The following is a 24,665-nucleotide window of genomic DNA, read 5'->3' as shown; positions in this document are numbered from 1 at the left end:
AGCCTGCTTCTTCCTCTCCCACTCCCCCTGCTTGTGTTCCCTCTCTTGCTGGCTGTCTCTATCTCTGTCGAATGAATAAATAAAATCTTAAAAAAAAAAAAAAAAGAAACTTCAAAGGAGGCCCAGCGTTCAGGGCGCTCCTCTTCCGCTTTTCAATTAGTCTCATTCCGGGAAGCAGCTACAAGTCAGGTTCCACCTACCCAGGCACTCTGAATCCCCACAGTTTTGTTGTTTTAAGCCCCTATGTTTTGGAATGGTTATGCAACAATAGGTAATTGAAACACCCATACATATTATATGGTCACCTATGTTCGTGCACACGAACTCACGTACACTTACAGACATGCTTGCACACACACGCACCTTTGTACTAGACGCTACTGTCTACCCAACTTCCATTCCCATTTGTCTTTTTTTTTTTTTTTAAAGATTTTATTTATTTATTTGACAGAGATAGAGACAGCCAGCGAGAGAGGGAACACAAGCAGGGGGAGTGGGAGAGGAAGAAGCAGGCTCATAGCAGAGGAGCCTGATGTGGGGCTCGATCCCATAACGCCGGGATCACGCCCTGAGCGGAAGGCAGATGCTTAACCGCTGTGCCACCCAGGCGCCCCGCCATTTGTCTTTTTTACATTGTTTTTTATTTTACTTTTTAAAAGATTTATTTGAGAGAGAGCACGAGCGGGGGGAGGGGCAGAGAGAGAAGCAGACTCCCTGCTGAGGGGGAAGCCTGGTGCTAGGCTGGATCCCAGGACCCCGAGATCATGACCTGAGCCAAAGGCAGAACGCGTAACTGACTGAGCCACCCAGGCACACCTGTTTTTTATTTTTTGATGTAATTTCTACACCCAGTGTGGGACTCAAACTCACTACCCAGAGATAGAGTCCCAAGCCCTACCAACTGAGCTCCAGGCACCCCACCCATTAGTTGTCCCGACAGAACTCCGTCAAATGACTGACATTCCTCTAAGCAACCTTGTGCTTTTTTTTTTTTTTTTAAGATTTTATTTATTTATTTGAGAGAGATAGAAAGCACAACTGGGGAGGGGGGAAGGGGAGAGGGAGAGGGAGAAGCAGACTTCCGCTGAGCAGGGAGCTCTAAGTGGGGCTGGATCCCAGGACCCTGAGATCATGACCTGAGACAAAGGCAGACGCTTAGCTGACTGAGTCACCCAGGTGCCCCAGCCTTGTGCGTTAAAAAGCTAATTCCATCCTCAGCTCCAGGAGGCAGGGTCCTGACTGGTTTAAATAGAACTTGGTGGTCTTGGTCCTCTTAACAGAGAGGTTTAGTTTAGACCATGTGACCAAGTTCTAGCCAATGAGACATGGGGGGAAGTAGGATTGGGGTTTCTGGGAAAGCTTCCTCTTTCTTAGGAAAGTCACCCCAAAAGCAAAGATGCATTTATCTGTTACTGGTTTCTTTGTGTCTGAGTGTGGGATTTGGAAATGCTGCAGTCATTTTGTGACCAGAAGGATACAGCATCAAACATCGTGGAGCGGTGCAAAGAATAGGTTCTTAAAGATGTTTTGACCAATGCAATCAGTCAACTTGAGAGTCCTTTCCTCCTTGTCTCTGGAACTCCAGTTACGTGAGATAATAACTTTGTTTATAGTTTGAGGATTTTTATTTGCTTTGTTTATTTGTTTTTATTTGTAGGCTAGGCATCCAATTAATATCTCCCTTCCCTTCAGTAAACAAACACTCCTACATGCCTGTATACAAACAGATCCAGAGCCATTCACAGAAAACCACAGCTGAGCACATGTGTCCTCCGTTTCATATGTATACACAAGTGCATAACACTCCACACGTATACTCACCTTGTACACAGGGAAAACACTTCTCCTACACAGAGATATAGGGATACAGATGCGTATATATATATACACTTCCTCAAACATGCATGCAATTCTTCTTACAGTGTTGTAGACATACATGCCCCTGGGCAATAAGCATTTTTGTACGGAGAGGCACAGAGACTGGTCACGTTGATATCAACATGAATTTACTCATTCCTTCCCACGTCTGAACAGCCATGATGAACATACCCACAGCTCCAAGGGCCTGCTTGGCTGAGTGAGGTGAGAAACTACGGGCAGAGGCCAATAGCACCTCACCCAGAACTGACAGAAAGTTCTAGAAAGATTTAAGAAAGAGGGACTTGCAGACCAGAACACAGCCCAGGAAGCAGGAGGTCAATTCCAGGGTGGCTTGGGTACGTACAGTCGCTCCCTGGTCACGGAGGCTGAACTAAACACAGTACCAAGGAAGGCCAGGATGAGTCTGTTTCCCCCTCAAAGGGAAAGAAAACCTTTCCCCCACCACCCAGCACTTCCTTCCATATTGACACAAAACCTACTTGGCTCTCCAAGGAGCTCTCTTTGTTTACTTCCTAGGCAAACAATCGAATTATTGCACAAAAGTGAGTTCTCACCATTTATGCCACTGGGCATTGTAGAGAGAGAGAAAAGTATGTACAAAGGCAAGGTGGTGCAACACAGCAGAGAGAGTGTGGGCGGCTCCAGCAATCATGAGTTTGCAGCCGAGAGTGAGGGCACCACAGAAAATGAGGCTGGGGGGTTGGGCGAGGGCCACATCAGCCCCTGGGTTTACCTTTAAACTCCCCTGGCCCATCACTCATCCTGACCCCTGGTGCCGTGTGACTTTGCACTCAGACCTTCCACCCTTTGCTCTCCGCGTGCCATTGATACGCACAGTGATGAAAGAGATGTTGTGGGAGACAAGGTAGCAGTAAGTACAGGTCCTTTCTGGCTTGTGAATGAGGTGATTTGGCCTTTATTCTCTGAATGCCCCTTCTTTTGTATCTTCTCATAACCCAGAGCAGTTACTGAGAATATTCTGAAGTTAGCTTTTATTCTTTGACAATGTCAATTCATCTTTCAGAAATTTCATGTTCCTAAGTTTAATAAAAAGCAATTTCCAGGGGCGTCTGGCTGGCTGGCTCAGTCAGTGGAGCGTGTGACTCTTGAGCTTGGGGTTGGTGAGTTCAGGTCCCACGTTGGAGGTAGAGATGATTTAAAAATAAAATCTTTTTTTTTTTTTAAAGTCACTTTCACATTTTCAAGGTGTTTTTTTTTTTTTTTTAAGATTTTATTTATTTATTTGGCAGAGAGAGAGAGAACAAGCACAAGCAGGGGGAGGGGCAGGCAGAGGGAGAAACAGGCTCCCTGCTCAGCAGGGATGTGGGACTCGATCCCAGGACTTGGGATCATGACCTGAGCCGAAGGCAGAGGCTTAACTGACTGAGCCACCCAGGTGCCCTAAAAATAAAATCTTAAAAAAAAAAAAAAAAGCAATTTCCCAAATAATATACAAATTAATAGTATATACAAATTAATCCCATTATGAATAGAATGTTCGTATGTGTGTTTATGTGTGCCTATCACAAGGGCTGAAAGGATATTTATACCAACTGTTACACAATAGTTATATCTGAGTGATAGGGTTATAGATGATCCTTACGTTCTTTATAGACTTTTCTGCATTTTTCTGAATTTTATGTAAATAGCATGGGTTACTTTTATCTCTAGGAGGAAATGATTTCAAACTTTACATAATAATAAAAAAATAAAATAAAATCTTACTTAAAAAAATGTTTTATCTACATTTTAGCTAAAAGCATGAAGCTGGCTGTGAGAAACTGGGAGAACATTTCAGGGAGAGGCGGGAAGAGAACTGAATGAGCTTGTGCATGAGAAAATACTCCAGGAGTCTTCAGGGGGTCCCGCCCTGCCCTTACCAAGGGGGCTGGCAGCCCATGCTCTGGACTAAGGTCAGTCAAACAGGTAAAAGGGTCATAGACACAGCTCCAACCGCAAGGGACATCTGCTCTAGGGGAGTAATGTGAGTCGTGCATGCATGAGAAGTGCGCGCCGGATGGTAAATGAGAGGTGAGCTGGAGAGAGAGCTCACGGCTGGGGGGCGGGGGTCTGGAGATGAGGGTTCTGTTGCCACTCTGGCACCCAGTGACCTTGGGCAAGTGGCTTCACCTCGGTGAACTCAATCTTCTTATCTGTCAAAGGAGTTTAATGACAAGAACTGGGATGCCATGATGTTCAGATAAGATAGCCTATCTGTCACCCTTTGTGAACTCTGAGGTGTGGCCTAGGTCATCTCCCAAAGTGCACTGGTGCCTCCAAGGCAAAAGAATCCACCCCTGTGATGCAAATTCAGACCCAAGCGGTTGACCATTTGGGGTGGGGGCAGGGCCACCTTTGGATGGGCCTTAAAAATCTCACCATGCAGGCTGCCGCCTGTCCCGCTCTGACGTTACAGAATTAAAGTCAGGGAGGGCACTCTTGCCTCAGCTCAGAGACGTGCCCAGCCGGTTCCAGAGTGCAGAGCAGTACACCCCAAGGAGGAAAAAAAATAGGAGTAGCCACTGGCCGGCCTTCTCCGAATGTCCAATCTTTTCCATAATTTAACTGCCTGCTCTGGATAATTACTTTTCTGAGCTTAGAGCAATAGTAGTCCCAATAACCAGAGACCTAATAAGGCTAAATGATAATGAGTGTCCTGCGGAATTACACACCGCGTTAACACCAAATGAGTTCATTAGAAATTCATTAGGAGTGATTCCCGCGACTGCCACAGGAATTAATCACAGTTAGCCAGAGGCAGGAGAGGGGGAGATGAATAATGGCGCAGGGAATTTGATGAAGACCTTTTGGCGCCTGACTTTGGCCTGAAGCAATATTTTTTGAGGGTCATGGGCTGCTCTGGTTGTAAGTGTGGAGGTGAGTTTGCTTGGATGTTGCTGGCTCTACCTCCTACACTTCCTCCTCCTCCTTCTTGGCTATGGCCCCCGTCAGGATTAGACCGGTAGATGTGGGGGTGAGCAATCTTCCTTACCCGTCCTAGGGAGCTAAGGAATCAGAGAGAGGTCTTGTCCTTCTTGTAAGAACACGCATTCCCCTTTCTCTGTAAGAGCAGGTGCCGGCCCCTTTCTGAGGGTCTTCATGTATGGAGTTACCCAGTCCTCCCAGGAGGTGGATTTGATCGTTAGCCCCATTCTGCCAATGTGGAAGTCCAAGCACAGAAATTTAGTCATCTGCCCAAGTGATAGAGCTGACAGTTGGCCAAGCTGGGCATTTGAGTCTTAAGTGGAGTGCTGTAAGGATGGAGGACGCTTGAAGGTGATTCACTCATCTTACCTTCTTGCTCCCTGGTGCTATGTGCCGTCTTGAGATCTGGTGGTTTAGCTTTTCCATCCTTTCTGTGAGCTACCCATACCCTCCCCAGCAATTCTTTTTTTGTTCCTAAGAATCAGTGTCTGTTACTTGTATCTGCAGGAGCCCTGACTAATGCCTGAGTCAACCAATAGGTACTGGTTAAGTCCCTGCTACAGCTGTGCCCTGGGTCAGCTGTTGTAGAGGTCACAGAGAAGCATAAGGCAAACTTCCTGCCCTCCAGCTGCTTCAATCTCAGATAGAAAAGCAACAGTAACAATTTAGTCCTGTGCCCTCCAATGCAGGTTCTAAGCAGAAGCAAGCCTGACCAGGGTGGACCTCGCTGGGAGGAGAAGAAAGCTTCTTGGAGGACACAGCACATGAGCTGGGCAGGATCTTGGGGGAGAGGTCACTGTTGTGACACCTTCTGGGCAGCTGGCCATCCCACAGTCCCTTCTTCGAAAACTGTCCGTCTCCACCTGAGCAGTGGGCCCATAGGTGGGGCAGAGAGTCTGCACCCTCATTTCTGTTCAGAGAACTCCCCAGTGCATGGGTTCTGGTGGAAGATGGGGTCCACTTCCCAGTAGGAAGCTGCAAAGGCCAGATACTCAAGTTCTCATCAGCCAGTGGCAATGAGGTGCCTGCTCATGATTTCAACTCAACCAGTCAGACACACCTACTGGGATATTTCCTCTGCAGCTGGTGAGGCAAAGAAGCAGGGACAAGAGAATCCATTCCAGTGGCACCTGGGTGGTTCAGTTGGTTAGGCATCTGCCTTCCGCTCAGGCCCTGATCCCAGGCTTATGGGATCGAGCCCCGCATCTGGCTCTCTGCTCAGTGGGGAGCCTGCTTCTCCCTCTCCCTCCGCCTGCCTACTTGTGCTGTCAAATAAATGACTAAAATCTTTAGAGAGAGAGAATCCATTCTGCTGTGGGGGGGGGGGAATCTAGGGGGGCACTCCCACTGCCTAGGGGAATGGTGGCTGCAATGCCAGTGAGCTGCGTCGCCGTTGATAGGGGTGCAAACTGCCCAGTCCAGCAGATCCCAACAAAACCAGTGCTGTGATGTCATTGAGGCTGTGGTTCTAGTTGCTTATCCTCTCCTGTCCCGGCTTGTTTTCCAAGCCTAAAAATTCTGTGATCTAATCTATAACCTCTCAATAAATTTCTTTTCCGCTCCCATCTGTTTCCATTGCTTGCACTAAAGACTCCCCCACCCCCGCCTCCCTGCCCACAGATGATTGGACCAGGGCAGACACCTGGCTCAGCATAGACCAATCGGATTATGTCTCCCGACTTAGCTTGGGGTGGTTGCTTCCACGGCCCGAGGGTCTGGGGGCATGTGGGCAGGAGAGAGAGGACAGCAGGAAGCGAGAATCAAGTGGACAGAGAGAGAGAGAGAGAGAGGCTGCACATGACGTCAGAGGGACTTGCTCCCGACACTTTCCAGTTCCTGGTCCTAGCTCCTCACGACGCCCGACTCCATCTCCACTCCTTGGGTGCCCCGAGTTGGCTCTGCATCCATACATTAGATTGGACCATATGAAATTGTTGTTTTTAAAGGTCAAGAAGATCAAATATTAGCAATTATGTATGGTTTCCCCGAATACGTTCCCCCTTTTGGCCTGGCCTAGCTCAAGTGGGTTTCTTTCTTTGCAACCTGAAGGGCTGTGTCTACAACAGTCAGACATTCCATCAGTTCAAAAACAGAGCAGAACCGTCAGGCACACAGAGCACAACTGTCAGACACACAGAGCAGAAACGGAAAACAAGGGTCTTTCTGTCTGCAGAATACCGTCTCCAGTGAGGAGGCTGCCCTGTGGACTGAAGGCCATAGGACTTTCCATCTCAACTCCAGTAGTGTCTCCGAGGTCACTGCCCTGTACTGGTTTATTTATTTGAGAGAGTGAGAGTGAGCAGAGGGAGGGGCAGAGGGAGAGGGAGAGAGAGACTCCGCCCAGACTCCCTGCTCAGTGTGGAGCCCGTTGTAGTGGCTCCCAGGGCCTTGAGATCATGACCTGAGCAGAAATCAAGAGCCAGCCGCTTAAGGGACTGAGCCAACCAGGCGCCCCCCGCCCCCGCACTGGTCTATGACGCATGAACATCTTGGTTTTGTTTGTTTGTTTTTAAGATTTTATTTATTTTTTACATAATCTCAATATCCGTGGTGGGGCTCGAATTTACAATCCCAAGATCAAGAGTTGCATGCTCTACCCACTGAGCCACCCAGGTGCCACTAAATTCCTATTTTAAAGGCTCAAAAATTTTAGTAACTTATTCAAAGGTATACAAATGAAACGGAAGAGCAGGGATTTGACCCTGGGTCTCTGTGGGACTTAAACTCACATTTTTACTTCACTGATCTTTTAAATAAATTCTCTGGGCCCTTCTGATCAGTGCTTATGTTACAAAGTGTAGACCAGATTAGTGGCCTTTCACTTTTGGGGAGGCCCCCTCGGAACAGCTGATGAAAGCCATGGACCCACTCCAGAACATTCACAGATGTGTACAAAATGTTGCCTCCTGGCTGGGTTCATGGACCTCTGTGAAGTTCACTCTGCCATGAATCTCATGACCCATGAACATCTACCAGAACCCCAGCCCCATCCCACCTGCCTCAAATAATACTACTCACTCACGTTAACTCATGGTCTTGAATAATGCTTTTGTTTTTGTTTTCTCCACATGATGGTGTTTCCCATTCATGTATGTACTTTTTCCTACCTAACCTAATTGTCCAACAATAAGGACTGTTTGAATAAGTCGTGATACATCCATACTGTGGATTATTATATGGTCATTAAAGTGATGGCTGGGGCTGGGGTGGACTCGGGTGGTGGGAATGATGAAGACTTGATAAGAGTTGATAACCACCCAGTGATGAGGGGAAGGACTGCTGAGTGTTCAAAACCTGGCTGAGGGACGACCATGAATTTGTGGTGGTGTCGCTCTCCTTTGCCCTTTCTCCTTTTCTTCTGGTTGTAGTCAGCAGTCCTGGAGATGGGAGATGGAAAGACAATTTTGGGGGGGGTTCAAGGATGGGGCCTAGGAAGCCAAAGTAACCAATGAACATTGAGGGTCCTGGCAGAGGAAGTGTTGCATCGATAGGCTGGATAGGGAAGGAAGTGAGGCTAAAAGTAGGGGGTGGAGTGGGGCAAAGGGGACAATCTGTGAGGCTGGAGCTTCATTTATTGGGGGTGGGGACTGTTTTCTCTTGTTGTGTATTGCTGCTCCCTAACACATAGCCGGGTGCTCAGGAAATGTATATTGAATGAATGAATGAACGCATGGGTCATGACTCTGACATTAGAACCAGAGACTGACATTCTGCTTTCATCAGAGATCTGGCAGGAACCACAGTGGTGTTAAGCACCCTTCAGGTCAGAGAGAACTGAGTTCAAATCCAAGCGTCATCAACAACAAGCTGTGTGACCCTGGACAAGTCATCTAACCTTTCTGAGCCTAGACTTTCTTTTCTGTAAATAGGGATAATAATAGCTCTTTTTTTTTTTAAAGATTTTATTTATTTGAGAGAGAGAGAGAGAACAAGCAGTGGGGAGGGGCAGAAGGAGAGAGAGAGGCAGACTCCCCACTGAGCAGGGAGCCCGATGCAGGATGAGATCCCTGGACCCTGGGATCATGACCTGAGCCGAAGGCAGATGCTTAACTGACTGAGCCACCCAGGCACCCAGAAATTAACTTATTTAATTAACTCATAAGAAAACAGAAACGCAGGAAGATAAATGACTTGCCCAAGGTCACCCAGCCAGTGAGTGGCAGATCTGGGATTCAAACCCTGGCCTCCTGGCCTCAGAGTCTGTCAGTTCTGCTTCAAATTGTGGGTTAACAAAGTCCTGACTGGGTGTTCCAAGGGAATGCTGAACTTCTTAGCCTCTGACTCCTGAGAGCAGAGCTAGGAAAATCATCATGGAATAAACTGCCCTCAGAGATCCCATTTAGCCTTGACACTCTAGGATCAACCCTGAGTAGCATATCAGATTTTCAGCTGAGGAAAGAAGAGGAAGGAGGTGTGGTTAAGGAATGTGTAACCCTGATCAGTCACTTACTCCATGCAAGGTGCTGGAAGGTGCTAGAAGGTCCTGGGGTGGGGAGGTTAGGAGAACTTCTCCTCCAACCACAGACTAAAGCACCTGCATTTCTCACTCCCTAGGCTAGTTACTCTCAGAATAATGGTGGCTGATGAGAGGCAGGAGCCAGAGTCCAGGTGGCAAGCTGGGGTGGCCCAGGGCCATTAGCCTTGGGACTTTTCTTGATCTCCGTTAGGGTAGAGTCGCTCTGTTAGCTCAATTGCTCCATAAAAACTCATGATGATACGGAGGCAGTTCGAGTTCATTTACCCCTCTTGGAAGGTTCTCAATGAGCATCTGAACAAATAGGTGGACCCCAGCTGGAGAGGGAGAGGGGCAGGGCATGGGTAGGAGGAGGGATGGAGGGTCAGATCCGCTCATAAACTCCAGTAGAAGGGGAGAGGAGCGCCGCTGAGTCAGGTATCCCGGTGCCAATGTTGTCCTGTCCCACACCCCCACCACGCCTGTCCTGCCTTTGATGCTGACCTTGGACGAGTAGCTATTGAGGAGAAAACAGTTCTGACCGCGCAGAAAGGACGTTAAGTGCGGCCCCGGAGAAGCTGTCTGGTCCATCCTGCTGGTTCTTTTCCATGTCCCCTGGCCTGGAGCTTCTCAGGGCAACTGCAGCACAACTACTGGGAGCATAGCAAATGCAGACTCCAGGGCCCCGCAGATCTACCAAGCCAGAACTTCTGGGGGTCAGAGCCAGGAATTTCTATTTTTCACAAGCCTTCCTTTCCTGCGCCCTCAGGAGTGTATGATGAAGAGGACACTGTAAAGAACATGACCTCAGGGAGCCTGGGAGGCTCAGTGGTTTAAGCATCGGACTCTTGATTCGGCTCAGGTCATGGTCTCGAGGTCCTGGGATCAGCCCCTGCCCCATGCTCAGCGGGGAGTCTGCTTCTCTCCTTCTCCCTCTTCTCTGCCCTTCTCCCTCCCTCCCTCTCTCTGAAATCAATCAATCAATCAATCAATCAGTCGGTCAATCTTTAAAAACAAAATGTTTCCGATCCCATAACTTTGTGATCCCATCCTGGGGTTTTAGTTCAAGGAAATGCTTTCTTAAAAAAATCATATAAAGAAGCTCACTGTGGCCCCACATTTAATGGGGTAAGCTGGGCCCCCCCAAAGTCCAACATTATTTATAAATATTATGCATCCATTTCTAATAATAAACATGTGGCTTTATGGAAACATGGGACTGTATTTTCAAACTAATGCGGAGCAAAGAAAAATAGAGTGGAGTATTGCATTTACACGGTGATTATAGCTATTATTTATCTGTCATAATTAGGGTCAGTGAGAAAGAAAACAAGGATGAGAGAGGAGACAGAAGAGCGAGAGATGGAGGAAGTAAGTAGAAAAAAAAACACTTACTGAGTTAGGGTGATGCGGTATGGAGGATTTTTGGAAGTGTCTTTAAATGCTGTTGACCGTTGTTGTGGTAGTAAGTAGGAACTCCACGCGGGCGCTCTGCAGCTTTGGGCAAGTTACTTCTCCGAAGTCCTGTTTCCTTCTTGGCAAAATGGGGAAAATGACTCCGACTTCACAGAGTCGTTTTGAAGAATAAATGAGATAACCTGTGTAACGCACTCAGCAGCATGCCCAATGCAAACAGACACCTGATAAATGTTAGCTATTATCGCTGCGTTCTGCCGTCATTAGGGTCAAAGAGGGGAAATCCTCACCTGCTCTCCGCAGCCGCAGACACCGCTATAGCCTTTCGGACAGGCAGGAGAGAAACAGGTATAAACATGAATACAAAACCTCTTTGTTCCAGGGGTTTCATGTCTAGAAAATCATCCTTGGTAAATAATCTGACATGTACACTGAGGTGTGCAAGAGAACGTTTATCTCCACTTTCCAACCAGGGCCTGGCAGGACGGCTCTCGCAAAGAAGGGTGGCGAGAAGGGCCGTTCCGCCATCAACGAGGCAGTGGCCAGAGAACACACCGCCAACATTCACAAGCACCTCTGTGGAGCGGGCTTTGAGAAGCGTGCCCCTAGGGCTCCCAAAGAGCTCTGGAAATCTGCCACGAAGGTGATGGGAACTGCAGATGTGCACATTCACACCAGGCTCGACAAAGCTGTCCGGGCCAAGGGAGTAAGGAATGTTCCAAACACCACGAGGACAAAGATTCCCCAAACAAGCTCTGTATGGTGGTTACCTATGTACTGGTCACCACTTTTGAAAATCTATAGACAGTTAATGTAGATAAGAACTAATTGCCGATTGTCAAATAAAGGTATAAAACTGAAAAAAAAATGTTTATCTCAGAGTTATTTGTCATAGGAAAGGTTTAGAAATAACTGAAGATCCAGTAAGAGTTATGTAAATTATGACATACAGACAGTAGAATATGAACATTCTGGAGCTATTAAAGGCAATATGATTTACCTTTATGTCATGACACAGACATGTACCCATATCATTATATAAAAATGAGGTTACAGGGGCGCCTGGGTGGCTCAGTCCGTTAAGCGTCTGCCTTCAGCTCAGGCCATGATCCTGGGTCCTGGGATTGAGCCCCATGGGGCTCCTTGTTCAGCAGGGAGTCTGTTTCTCCCTCTCCCTATGCCCCTCCCCCCTGCTCATGCGCCCTCTCTCAAACTAAATAAAATTTAAAAAAATGAAATTACAAGCAATATAGTCTCATTTATATAAGAAGTATATGTGTATGTTTTAAGTTTAGAAGGATAGATACAAAGTACTATCAAGGGCCATATCTGCCAGTGACAGGACGGTTACTTGCTCTGACTTATGAAATGTTAATATATATAACTTATCAGAAAATCTGTGATAATGACAATGATGATGAGGATGTGGGTGTGTGTATGTGTGTGTGTTTATGGTTTTTTAAAAAATAAGACCCCTGGCAGGAGTAAGGAATTCCAAGACTGGAGACTGAACACTGGCAAAATGGGGCAAAGGGGGTTTCACCTGCTCGGAAATCACTCAGTCCCAGGTCTGTGGTGAGTTCTGCTTTAGAAAGTAGTGATGAGGATTCAAAAAGAAAAAAAAGAAAGAAGAAATGATGCGGATTCATGAAGAGCTAATTCTGGAAAAGAAGACCAACTTGCAGAAATTTCCATAATTAATAATAAGAAGGAGAGTCCTCAGGGGAGGCATGGTCAGTCTGATTCCGGGAGCAGTCCCACGAGACAGGCGGGACAGGCCCTGGAAGTCTGGGGTCTGAACCCCCGCCCTCCCAGTTGTGGGCTTCGAACAACACACAATTCATCGAGCTCCCGGCCTGCTCCTGGCTCGTGGTGGGTGTTCCGGGCACCGTGGCAGCTCCCGCTCCGAGCCGCTCCCCGGGGCCCTGGGCAGCTGCTTCACCTGGCTGGCATAACCTCACCCCGCTTTGTCTCTTCTCCTTTAAGAGCTCTTTGCTGCAGCCAAACTCATTTTTCTTTTCATCATGGTCCTTCCCCCTTTCATCACACTGTCCACTCATCCTAGAATAGTGTCTCCTTGTATTCCCCGCCTTCTCCAACCCTCTGGTTCTCTAAACATCCACGTCCTATGGTTGCTTCCATTCCGGCATCAAATGCCGTCTCCTGTGTAAAGATGCACAGGCCCGCTCCTTCCCTGTGCCCCAGGCCACGCATCTGCATTTGTCTAGGGAGTTCTCTGCAGGCCTGTGATTTGTCTCCAGACTAGACTGGAAGCTCTTTGGGGGGACGGTGTATGTCTCATTCATCGTGTTGCCTCGGCGCCAGCCCCGCATGCAGTAGGTGCTCAATGCGCTTTGGTCGATGAATGAGGGGGTGAACAAGTAAATAAGGGATGAGGAGAGCATGAGAGCACGGCTAGAGGGCAGGGCAAGGACGCAGGGAGGGAGGGAGGGAGGGCAGAGGGGGCTGAGACCTCGGACGCTCTGGCATTGCCATCGCCCTTGCTGGGAGCGGCAAAGGGCTCGCAGCCAGCACTCCCCCGGGGTGAATAACCTCAGGGCTCTTCTCCACTAGGTCCTGCCCACATCATAAAACAGCAAGCACTTCCTCTTCAGGGCTGGAGGGAGAGGTGGGGTGACTTAGGGGCTGGGCCCCAGCATGTGGCAGAGTTTATAAGCTGGGGCACCGGGCCCCTCAGCACCACGACCCTTCTAGAATCCTCATCCCCCTGCTCTCCGGCCTCCAGCTCTCCCAGCAGCATGGCCTTCAATGGCAAGTACGAGTTCGAGAGTGACAAGAATTATGACGAGTTCGTGAAGCGTCTCGGTGAGTGAGTACATGAGGACCCCTTCCCTGGGCTAGTTTGTCCCTGCTAGCTTGGGGCCACCAACCCAAACTCCTTGAGACCCAGGGAAGCTCAGTTACTAGTCCAAGGTCACACAGCCAGTAGTTGGTGAGGTGCAGACTTGACTGGGTGATTCATTGATTCAGACCTATCCTGAACACTGGCTGCAGGCAAGGGCCAACCCGACGTTCCTGATGGGGTGCCTCAGATGACGTGCCCAAGGTCACACTGAAAATTAGAGTGGCAGAGATCTATTAGAACCCAGGACCCAATGATGAGATGGTGAGTGGTGTTAGTGTAGAGACCAGGTTTGACAAGCCATTCATTCATTTGGCCATTCAACAAACGTGGGCCTCTTACTGCGCTAGGCGCTGTGCGCCGAGATCGGAGATGCCACTCCTCTTCACCGCTCCATTTGCAGCGCTGCTTGTGAGGAATCCGTGGGAAATCTTGGGGTGCTCTCTAAGTCAGAGGCAGTGCCATTGTCAAGAGTCAGAGGACAGCCCCAGGGGATCTGAGAGGCCCTGAGAGCAGGGCACGTGTGCCTTGGGGCCTTGGGGGGACAAGAGCCCTTCCGAGTCAATTATTGGGAGTGGCCCTGAAGGAACAGTGATGTGGCTTCACCTGCAACAGTCTCATGTGGAACTGGAAGGGCACCGGTCTCAGTGGTAGACCTGCTTCTGCTCTTAGCCTCCATGGAGATGCTGGGAAGCCCCCTTCCTGCTCTGGGCCTTCACTGCCTCATCTGTGAAGCGAGAGTGTCAGAAGACAGTCTCGATGGTCCCACTCTTTCTAGGACCTTGTGAGCTCGGCCCTGTCTTTAACGTTTGTGTTATAGTGCCATGCGAAGAGCAGCTAGTGTTTATTGTCAATTATATGCCGGGAGTTTTACAACAGACAATCACTTAATTTTCATCCTCACAACAGCCTTGTGAAATGGGCCTTATTATCCCCACTTTGTTGATGGGAACACTGAGGCTCAGAGAGGTAGTGGCTCATTCAAGCTCATGGTTCATGGTAGAACTGGGATTTGCGCCCTTAACCATTGCGCTAGCCAGCCACCAGGGCGGAAAGCCTTTTCCCAGAGCCCTTAAGCAGCTCTTACATGCCCGCTCTACTCCTCCCTGGGCCAGGGCTCTCCAGCGATGCTATCGAAAAGGGCCGAAACATCAAGATCGTCACAGAGGTGCAGCAGGATGGGCAGAACTTCACCTGGTCCCAGCACTACCCGGGGGGCCACTCCATGACCAACAAGTTCACCATCGGCAAGGAGTGTGACATGGAGACCATGGGGGGCAGGAAGTTCAAGGTGAGAGGCCACTGGCCGCCCCTCCCTCCCTCCTCAAGCTTCTAGCTAACTTCTTGGCCTCAAGCGGTGTCCCCTGGGGCTGCACCCCAAGCTGAGGCTCGGCTCTCGAGTCTAGCCTCCAGCCTTAAGCGCTTCAGTTATTGGGCAATTTAACCACTCTGGCTTCTTAATGCTACCGTCAATAACACTGTAACAAAACTGTTAAAGATTGTTAATGCTTGCCAAGCGCTTCATATATCCCAGACACCTGTCACATGCGTTAATGCAGTGAATCCTAGGAAGTCGCTACCATTACTCTCCCATCTGACAGATGAGGGACTTAGGCTGAGCCATGGGGTTCAGCAGCTTGGCCGGTCACACAGCACAGGCAGACCCTCACACCAACCAGTCTGGCTTCAGAGAACGTAACCATGTGTAGCCTGGACATGCACAGCCCTAGAACCGGACTCAACGTGGGTTCGAAACTGCAATCTTACGTAAGAAAGAAGTAAAAGGTGACTGTCCTCACCTGCCCAGCCTGGTCCCACAGGTCTTCCGCCCATTCTGGGTCCCCTCTATCACCCCCAACCATGACGGTGGGTACTCTGCTCCTTAGGTTGCCAGGGTAGAGAACGGAGCTCCCGATGTTCCTCTTCTGTCACTTGTGGATTTTGACAATTTAACAATTTCTCATGATGTTCTGAGTCAGCATGTATCAATTTGCCTTATTCTTTTTTTTTTTAAAGATTTTATTTATTTATTCGACAGAGAGAGAGACAGCCAGCGAGAGAGGGAACACAAGCAGGGGGAGTGGGAGAGGAAGAAGCAGGCTCATAGCGGAGGAGCCCGATGTTGGGCTCGATCCCATAACACCGGGATCACGCCCTGAGCCGAAGGCAGACGCGCAACCGCTGTGCCACCCAGGAGCCCCTGCCTTATTCTTTTTAATGCCTGCACGGGTCCTTATAGTATGGAATGCCGTCAGCCGTTTAACACTCCCTCGCTGACAGATATTGAGGTGAAGCACCGGTGCAGAGGCCGGGTTGGCTATTTAGGTTGTCTGCTATTACAAACGATGCTGCCATCCACATCCTGGATGACATCATCCGTCATCCTAACAATGAGGATCATACCAGCTCCACGGTTAACAAGGAGCGCTCCTCACGTGCGGGCACTGCTCTCAGCACTCTCCATATGTCCTATGAAATCCTTCCATCCCCGTAAGAACTCTGAAGGAAGTACAGTTGCTACCCCCATTTTAGAGGTGAGAAAGCTGAGGCACAGCGAGGCTGAGGGCCTTGTGCACGTTGTCTGCATCCATGGGTATATATACGTCATCCTATATCTCCGAGGAAAATTAAATCCCACAGGGGACTGCTGAGGGGACTGCTGGTGGGCTGCAGGTCACCCTTCCGCCCTCGGGGGCTGGCCTGCGTTTGGGGGCCTCTGCCAGCTCAGGTTCCATGTTATGCTTTTCTCCCAGGCCACTGTGCACATGGAGGGTGGGAAGATAGCGGTGGAGTTCCCCAACTATCGCCAGACCTCGGAGATCGTGGGTGACAAGCTGGTGGAGGTGAGTGACCTGCTGGTTCCTGGGACAATGATGAGAACACTTTTCTGCTTCCAGCCCTGGCTCTAGGGGCACGTCCCACGTGCCAGGCCCTGTGCTGAGTGCCCGGGGTACATCATCTCATCGACCTTCACGATAACCTGCTAGGTAGGGATTTTTATCTCCATCTTCCAGGTGAGGGGACTGAGGCACTGGGAGCTGAGTGGTTAGCTGGAGGGCACCTAGCCTCACTGACAGGGCTGGAGGCGGACCCTCGGCAGTGACTCTACCCATGGGACCCTCCCCAGAGTTTAAATGAAGGGGGGAGTCCGGGTGGGCCCTGCCAGGGCAGCCACCATGTGCTGCACTTCCCCAAGGGACTTCAGGCCCCTCCTGCTAGGTCTTTCATTTTTCCAGAGAAGCTGGAAGTTCGCACTTCTCTGTGAACCCTCCAGACTACTAACCACTGGCAATGAACTAAACCTTTTTAAAAACGCTGGTGGGGCTAACGCAGACGTCTGTGGACGGACCCCTCCCACACTTGGTGCTCTGTAAACACAGGCTGGAGGTGCTGCTCTCCCTTCACCTCCCTTCTGTTTCTTCTCCTGGGGCTCCAGAATTTTCCCCAGGTGAAAGAAATGGATGTAAAGTTCGAAGCAAAAGGTAGGCTCTTCCACACTTCCTTCTCCCCTTGTGAGCCTATGTCCTGGGCCAGAGCTCCCTGGGGTCCAGGCTACGCTCCCCAAGGCTTTCCAGAAGGGAAGTGATGAGGACGGTAGGGTTTGCCACCTCCTTGCTCCCTCCTTCTCCTCTCTCTCTTTCTCTTGCTCCCTCTTGTTTTCCTCATCTCAAACCCAGTCTAGAGGCTCAAGAGATGCAGTGACTTCCCATTATTCCCATTTTACAGAGAGGGCATAGAGGCTCAGAGATAACAAGTAACCTGTCCAAAGCCACACAGCTAGTTCGTGGTGGAGGCAGAGCCCACTGGCTGACTTCTAGACTGGGTTCTCTGCCAGCTCTCCCCAGGCCACTGGGTCTTTAATTAAACAAACAAACAAACAAACAAAACCTAAAAATAAAAATAAAGAGATGCACAGTATTTTTTTAAAAATATATATAATGACAAAAGTGACTATCTACTTTTTCCTGGATGGAAATTGCCCTCTTAGAAAATCTGATAAAAGATTTGGACACATTTTTACGTTAAATGTCAGCCAGTGGCTTCTGACTCCCAGAAGAGAAGCTCACAGCCTGTGAGGAATGTGGGGAGCCCCCAGGGTGGGAGAACAAGCAGCGGGTTTGCACCCAACAGGAGGATCGGTCTTCCCAAACTGAACAAACCTGTTTACTGATTCCTAGAGGCTCCTGACCATGGAGCCTGCGTGGTGTGAACAGCGCCCAGAGTTGAGGGTTGTCACGGATTAGGCGCCAGAGAGAAGCTGGTTTGGTTGCGTATCGCCCATGCTCAGAGGCCCAGAATCCTCCTGGACGCCTCTGTCCTTCTCCACCAACAGGGAGTGCATTGGGTGGACATCTCTCCTCCCACTCCAGGCCACCACCAGCACCCGTCGCCATGCTCTTATCATTGTTCTAGACCAAGTCCCAGCCTCCTCCCTGCTTATAGCTCCCCCTCCACTCCATCTTGCCCCAGGTGCAAATCACACATCCCTTCACACTGCCGCCCTTGACAGAACTGCTTACACAAAACTCCATTTGCCACCCACTTCCTGTGAGAAGACTGCCTCCTATGTTGGGTATCAGGACGCACTGACGACACTTGCATGCCCCATGACAGTGGGTCTCAAGGACCTCGAGCCCAGGACACAGCACACAGTGGGCCTTTGCTGAACAGCATCTCCTTGCCTGCCTTCTCCCGGGACAGGGACTCTATCTTCCCATCCCCAAGCACAGGTGTCCCCTAAATGCTGTGTGGTGCAGAGGTTGAGGGTGGCCGCTCCATCTTAAAGGGGTTACTTGACTCCTTTAGACTTCAGTTTTCTCATCTGTGCAATGGGTACACCCCTACAGTGTTGTTGGGAGAATTAAACGGGAGAACACAGGGAAGTGCCTGGAGTAGGTGAATTTCAGTGGACAGATGGAAGGTTACAATACAAAGAGCCACATCAGCCCTAACATCTGTTTAGCACTTTTGCCACACTGAGTCTACACAGGGGCTCGTGTGACAAATTGGGAAACTGAGGCTCAGAGAAGTGGTGCAACTGCTCACGTCTGCTCAGGGCTGGGACTGGAGGCCCGTCTTCCCCCAGCTGTGCTCCGTCTCACTTAGGGGCCCCTGCCCTGACTTCCTCTGTTCCGGCTGCTTCTTTCAGATCTCCACCATCGGAGGTGTGACCTATGAGCGTGTGAGCAAGAGGCTGGCCTGAGCAAGCAGGCAGGGCTCGCTGGGGGCCACAAAGCCACCAGGGAAGCTGGAATAAGAACATTATTTGCTCCTGGGGTGTCTGGGTGGCTCAGTTGTTAAGCATCTGCCTTCGGCTCAGATCAAGCCCCGCATTGGGCTCCCTGCTCAGCTGGAAGCCTGCTTCTCCTGCTCCCACTCCCCCAGCTTGTGTTCCCTCTCTCTCTCTCTGCCAAATAAATAAATAAATAAAATCTTAAAAAAAAAAAAAAAAGAACATTGTTTGCTCCAAACCTCTTTGTCTTTGTTTTCTGGTGTCTTGAGGCAGTTTCTAGCTGGGTAGGGGTGGGAAAGGCCCGAGGATGGCTACACAGGCCAAACCCTGGCCCTGAGACGCCGTGGGCTCTGCAACATGGCAGAGGGAGGCTTGAATGTGGACTGCAATAATCCTGGCTCCCTGGTGTTCGGGAAGCATGGTGGGCATGCTTCCATGCACCCTTGCCCCACCTTGCCACCCACCTCTGCGGGTAGAGGCACAGGGCTCCTTTAACACACTGATTCTCTCATGGGCCACAGGACAGGTGTATCGGATGGTGGGTAGAAGGAAGAGTGGCACTTCCAGGAGGGGGCCCTGCTGCTGGGCTCCAAGGCTGTCAGACGAAGGGGGAACACACAAGGACGTGGCCAGAAAGGTATTTTGGCATGGCCATGGCTCCGCTGTTGACTGTGGAGGCATCCTTCTGGGTCTCAGTTTACCTAGTGGTACAACAGGGGACCAGGAGGATCAATGAGGGACTGAGGAGAAGTGAGAGAGTATTAGTTGGCAAAGGGGCCATGAGAGTGACAAGAGGGACAAGAAGGGCTGCGATGTCCTGGTTTGGACAGCGGTGCCTGGGAGAAACTGTGAGGGGCTTCGGCTGGCTGGGGAAGGTGGTCCGGGGGGTCATTCTGACCTCCTGCTGGGTGCCTGGAGCAGCCCTTGGGTCATCGCTGCTTGATTATGTGTCTGTCCAGGGCATGGCAGTGGAGGGGGAGGTGGCTAGCCCCCTGGTAGATAATCCCTAACCCTGAGCACTGACAGTCCTTTTTCCATTCTCCTTCCTCCTTGGCAAGGACTCCACCTTGACTTCTTACCCCATATTTTTCTGTATGACAATTCACTTATTTTTATTGCAATGTAAACTTTACATCACTCCTGTATTTCATAAACAGATGAAAACTATCAAAAAAGCCAAAGGTGAACAACAGCTAGATCCTCTTGCCTGCCCAAAGCCCTGAGCCTGTGGCCTTGATACAGACACAGCAGCCTCAAGTGGGCCATGTTGTCCTTGGCGAAATCAAAATTACTGCAAGGCTACTGAAAAGAGAATGTCCTCACTATGAGAGCTGATGATCTGAATTACCTTGAATGCCCATGTCCCAGATATGGCACATTAGAAATAAGGTTTGCTCAGTGCCTCGCACAAGGTCTGGCAGCTGGCAGGTGCTTCTGACCCAAGGCCCTTCCAGGCCATGTAATGAACAGCCTTTCACTGTCACAGGCCATCCTCGGCCTGAACAGGTGGCATGGCCCAGCTTACTGGCAGCTCAGTCCCGCCTCCTCCCACATTCTGCCCTGAAACTTGTTTATCTTCCCAAGAACAGCACTCAGGCTCCCCCTACCCCCCACCAAGCCAGGACCCCGTGCATTCCATCGTTTTGCCAAGACTTATTGCTAATTAAGTGAACTAGGTAAGCATTAAATTAAACTAGCAGTGTTGCTGTTTCCCCTCCAGACCGAATAATTACTCATAATGAGCTTGGATAATAAGTCTCTAAATAACAGAGAGTTAACCATAATTAGGCTGAAAATTGAGAGATTGAGAGAAAGAGGGAGGAGGAGGAAGGGAGAGGAGAGAGTACAGAAGAGAAAGGAAGAGGAGAGGGGGAGGAGAGAGAGGGAGGCGTGGAGAGGGAGAAAGAAGAGGAGGGAGAGGAGAGGAGAGAGACTGTTTTTACTTTGGCGACTGATTCAAGGACAAATTCAAATTGTTAGCAGGGGAGAAATTCTTAAGCCAGTATTGTTATAGAGTCACAGACGCATAGAAGAGCAGGACCTCAGAGCTCAACTAGTTTAAACTCTCTATTTCACAGAGACGGAAACAGCGGCTCAGAGAAGGGAAGACATTTGCCCATGGTCACACAGCAGAGGATGTCTTTGAGAATAATGTGGGTTTGGGTACTGCCAGCTGGTGGAGGCTATAGCTTCTCAATCCAGCTTATGAGGGGGAAATGGCGTAAGGTGAGCTGGGCTGAAGCAACCATTTCACTGGCATCTTGGCAGGGAGTCTTCCTCAGCCAGTAGAAGGGACAGTGGCTAAGAGCTCTGACTCTGGAGACACGTTGTTGCTAGGGTCTGAATTCCTCTTCTACTGCCTAGAAGCTCTGTCACCTTGGGGTAAGTTCACCCATTTCTCTGAGCCGGTTTCCTCACCTGAAAATGGGGATAATAATTGTACTTACCTACGGAGCTGTCACACAAGCTTACTAAATAAATGTTAGCCGCTGCCATGACCAAACACCATCACCTCCATCACCACCACCATCATTCTCAACCAACGTGAGGAGACGGTTAGCTGCCTCCTTCACTAACTCAAGGCACGTGCACAAGCTGCTGGTTTTCTGTGAGTCTTACCTTGTCCGTGTGTAGAATGGGCCAATAAGACCTTTCCGTCCTGGGTCACAGGGGAGTTGCAAGGATAAAGGGTAAAAACCCATGCTCATGGCTTCCAAAAAGTTGGAGGAGCTTCATCGTTTTGCTCCACTCTTTGAGATGCTGTAGTGACTCCCCACTCCACATGCGTCAGTTTGGGGGCCCTGTACCCCAGGCTCTTCATGACTTTCATCCTGACCCTTGGGAGTCATCCCTTTCACTCTGTGGGGGCAACTGCTCCCCTCCCACCAATCTCATCTGGCAAGGCAGGGGCTTTCCAAAGCATCTTTAAAGACCACCACTAGGTAGCGCTCCTCCGTCCACCTGCTGCCCTGAGAACACCAAAGTGGGAGAGTCTGTTAGGGGGGGCGGGGCGAAGGGTGGGCAGTGAGATCCTGAGCGATCAGGCTTTGGTGGCAGAGTGTATGTGTCATCTAGGGGTGACATGGCATTGGAGGGCTACATGGGCTCCTCCATCAGGCATTTCTAAATTTGAAACCAATTCCTACCACTTGCCTCTATTGAGACCTTTAGCCTTCCTGAACTGCTGTGTCTTCGTCTGGGAAATGGTGGTAATATAATACTAGCTCTTAAGTGAGAGAGCATGAAGAAAGTGTCAACTATAGGCCCTGGAACATCGCAAGTGCTCATTCAACAGCTATAAGGGCCTTTCTTGGCGGTTTTACTGGGAAGAACGGCACACACAGGGTCAGAGAAGTGTCCAAACCTGGCTGTGCGTGAGCGTCTGCCGAGGGTCTTCTTAAAAGGATAGCTGGGGCCCTACCGCAGTCCTCCTGAACTACACTCTTAGGGATGAAGACCAGAGAACTGTCACTCTGAAGTTCCCCAGCCACACATGACTTTGGAGACTATTCCGGGTCCCAATCTTCCCATTTTTGCAGAAAGCATGACTTCCTGTATATCCTGCCCGTTGTGTCTCTGGCGAAGGCAGCGGCCTGAAACACTGGTCAGAGCTGGCCCAACAGAAGCCAGACCACCTGAGTTCTTCCTTAGAAGCTAGAGCTAGGTCAGAAGTGAAGCTCAGAGACCCACCTGCGTTCCCAAAGAAGAGAGAGGCCCACTTTTTTACACTCTTTCTCATAGAACTCACTGTTGAATAATGATACTATACATCCCATGCTTAGTTATCATAAACCCAAGCCGATAGCCTTCCCACCTTATAAATGAGGAGACAGAGGCTCAGAGCGGAGAGGTGGCTTTTTCCAAGGTCATCTAGCTAAGAGCAAACTCAGACCTTCCACCATTGAAGCCCAATGTTCTTGCCTATATACTAGAAGTTTCACACTTCCAGCCCAAGAACTATTGTAACTTACAATATGTTTTACTGGTCTTCTATTGTGTTAAGAATTTTTAAATTTTAGGGTACCTCGGTGGGTCAGTCATTAAGCATCTGCCTTCGGCTCAGGGCATGATCCCAGAGGGATCGAGCCCCATATCGGGCTCCCTACTCTGCTGGCAGCCTGCTTCTTCCTCTCCCACTCCCCCTGCTTGTGTTCCCTCTCTCTCTGGCTGTCTCTCTCTCTGTCAAATAAAGAAATAAAACTTTAAAAAACAAAAGAATTTTTAAAATTTAACTTTAAATTAAATGAAAAATTAGTAGTCCTAGAAAGTCCAGATTTCCATTGGCTCTGGAAATCTGAAGGTTAGCAATGCAGAGCTTATGCCTCTGAAAGGTAGTAACTGACCAGGGTTGAGTAGAAGCCATATCCTCTAGGGAGACACTGGTGTCAACGCAGGAGCCACCACGTCACGCTATCTCAGTCACCCAGCTAGGTTCACTACATTACCTCCCTGGTCCTGGTGGGCATCTGGACTTGAGACTCCTGCTAAATGCTACGGCCTTTCTGCTGAAATTCAAGTCACAAAGGTCTTCCCTGAGGAACAGAGAATGAGATGAATGAAGGCTGGTTAAGATTCTTTCCTAGGCACGTGGGGCCAGGGATTGCCAGAGCTAGCCCAGAGGCAGAGTCCCTCCCAGGGGATGCTCTGGGGAAGCCCCAAGCCTGGTCCCGGATCTCCACCTTCACAGATGGGGTTCAGGGAACCCCCCCATATCAGAGCCCACTGGGAGCAGACAGATGGAGCTGTAAATCATGTTAGCCTGGGGCAGATGTGCAAGAAGCCGCTTCTGTACTTCTGTTGGTGAGCACGCTCTGAGAGCACGCCGGGCATGCCGTAAATCGGGAGCAGGAATGCCTGGCAACCCTTTCCTTTCAGGAACCCGTATCCATTATCCTGTCATGTCTTCCCCACCAGGTGAGTGACATGGCCTGCTGGGACCAGCACGGAGCCTTTCACTCATTCAAAGCCCTCGACTGAAGTACTACAAGGTGGTGGGGCAGATTCAGACAGCAGGGGTTCGAGTTGTGGCTCCTGCCTTCCCCACTGCAAACAACCTCTCTGTGGCCCCGTTCTCTGATCTGTACAACTAATAATCGTTCCTACTTTGTAGGATTACTAGGATGATTATCAAAAATAGGAGCAAATTCCTTAGCATAGCACCTCGTACACAGTAAGTGCTCAATAAATGCCAGCTACTATGATTCATGCCACCAGCAGCAGCTGGCAATATTCTTCATATTCTACTGGGGGAAAGTAGCTGAGGGCACAGCCATCAAACCAAGTAAGCAAACTAACAAGATCATTTCAGATGGCTTTAACAGCTATGAAGAAATTAAAGAGTAATGAGTGACTAGGGTTCTTACAGAGATCTCTTTGGGAGGTTACACGTGTCAAAGCTTCTTAACCTTGCTACTGTTATTTGGGGCTCGACAGTTCTTTTTTGTGGGGACTGGCCTGGGCTGTGGGACGTCCCTGGCCTTTGCCCCACTATATGCCTGCCACCACCCACCGCAGTGGTGACAACCAAAAATGTCTCCAGACATTGCCAAATGTCCTCTAGGGGGCAAGAATGAGCCCTGCTGAGAATCACTGAGCGAAAGGATGAAGGGCGAGGAGCACGCAAGGGACAGGACTGGTGGCTTCGGAGAGGTGGACTTTGAACCCAAAGCGCCTGAGGATGTGGAACCTTGACCCCAACCCTAATCCAGGCCCTTCCGATGTTAAACCCAGAGGAAAGCAGGCTCTCCCTGGAAAACGGATCTGCATGTCCCAAGCCTTCCCACGGCTTGGCAAAAGAAACACTGCAGAGAACAAAGAACAACTCAGCATGGAACCAAGTCTGTGCCTAGAACTCAGGTGGCTCAGAAATTCAGACTGGGATGTGGTTTCTTTAT

General features: G+C 49.7%; 1 protein-coding gene across 4 annotated transcripts; it reads left to right on the top strand.

The window, feature by feature from the left end:
• The first annotated feature begins 1,114 nt into the window (after positions 1–1,114).
• On the top strand, positions 1,115–20,205 carry FABP6 (fatty acid binding protein 6). 4 transcript variants are annotated; one of them, XM_008692425.2, is made up of 5 exons: positions 1,115–2,752; positions 3,635–3,794; positions 13,422–13,501; positions 14,654–14,829; positions 16,292–17,289. In XM_008692425.2, exons 3-5 carry the CDS (start codon positions 13,435–13,437, stop codon positions 16,445–16,447), a joined length of 399 nt encoding a protein of 132 aa, XP_008690647.2. In that variant the 5' UTR covers positions 1,115–2,752; positions 3,635–3,794; positions 13,422–13,434; the 3' UTR covers positions 16,448–17,289. The 4 variants fall into 4 exon arrangements, with proteins under 4 accessions (XP_008690647.2, XP_040486271.1, XP_008690648.1 ...); XM_040630337.1 differs by lacking the exon at positions 1,115–2,752 and having other exon boundaries at positions 3,253–3,794; XM_008692426.2 differs by lacking the exons at positions 1,115–2,752; positions 3,635–3,794 and adding an exon at positions 18,688–20,205 and having other exon boundaries at positions 13,322–13,501; positions 16,292–16,381.
• The last annotated feature ends 4,460 nt before the right edge of the window (positions 20,206–24,665 follow it).

The sequence above is a fragment of the Ursus maritimus genome, unplaced genomic scaffold (genome assembly GCF_017311325.1).
Source record: "Ursus maritimus isolate PB19 unplaced genomic scaffold, ASM1731132v1 scaffold_15, whole genome shotgun sequence".
Taxonomy (NCBI): Eukaryota; Metazoa; Chordata; class Mammalia; order Carnivora; family Ursidae; genus Ursus; species Ursus maritimus.
The sequence above is the reverse complement of the archived record's forward strand: the minus strand, read 5'-3'. Positions and strand labels throughout refer to the sequence as shown.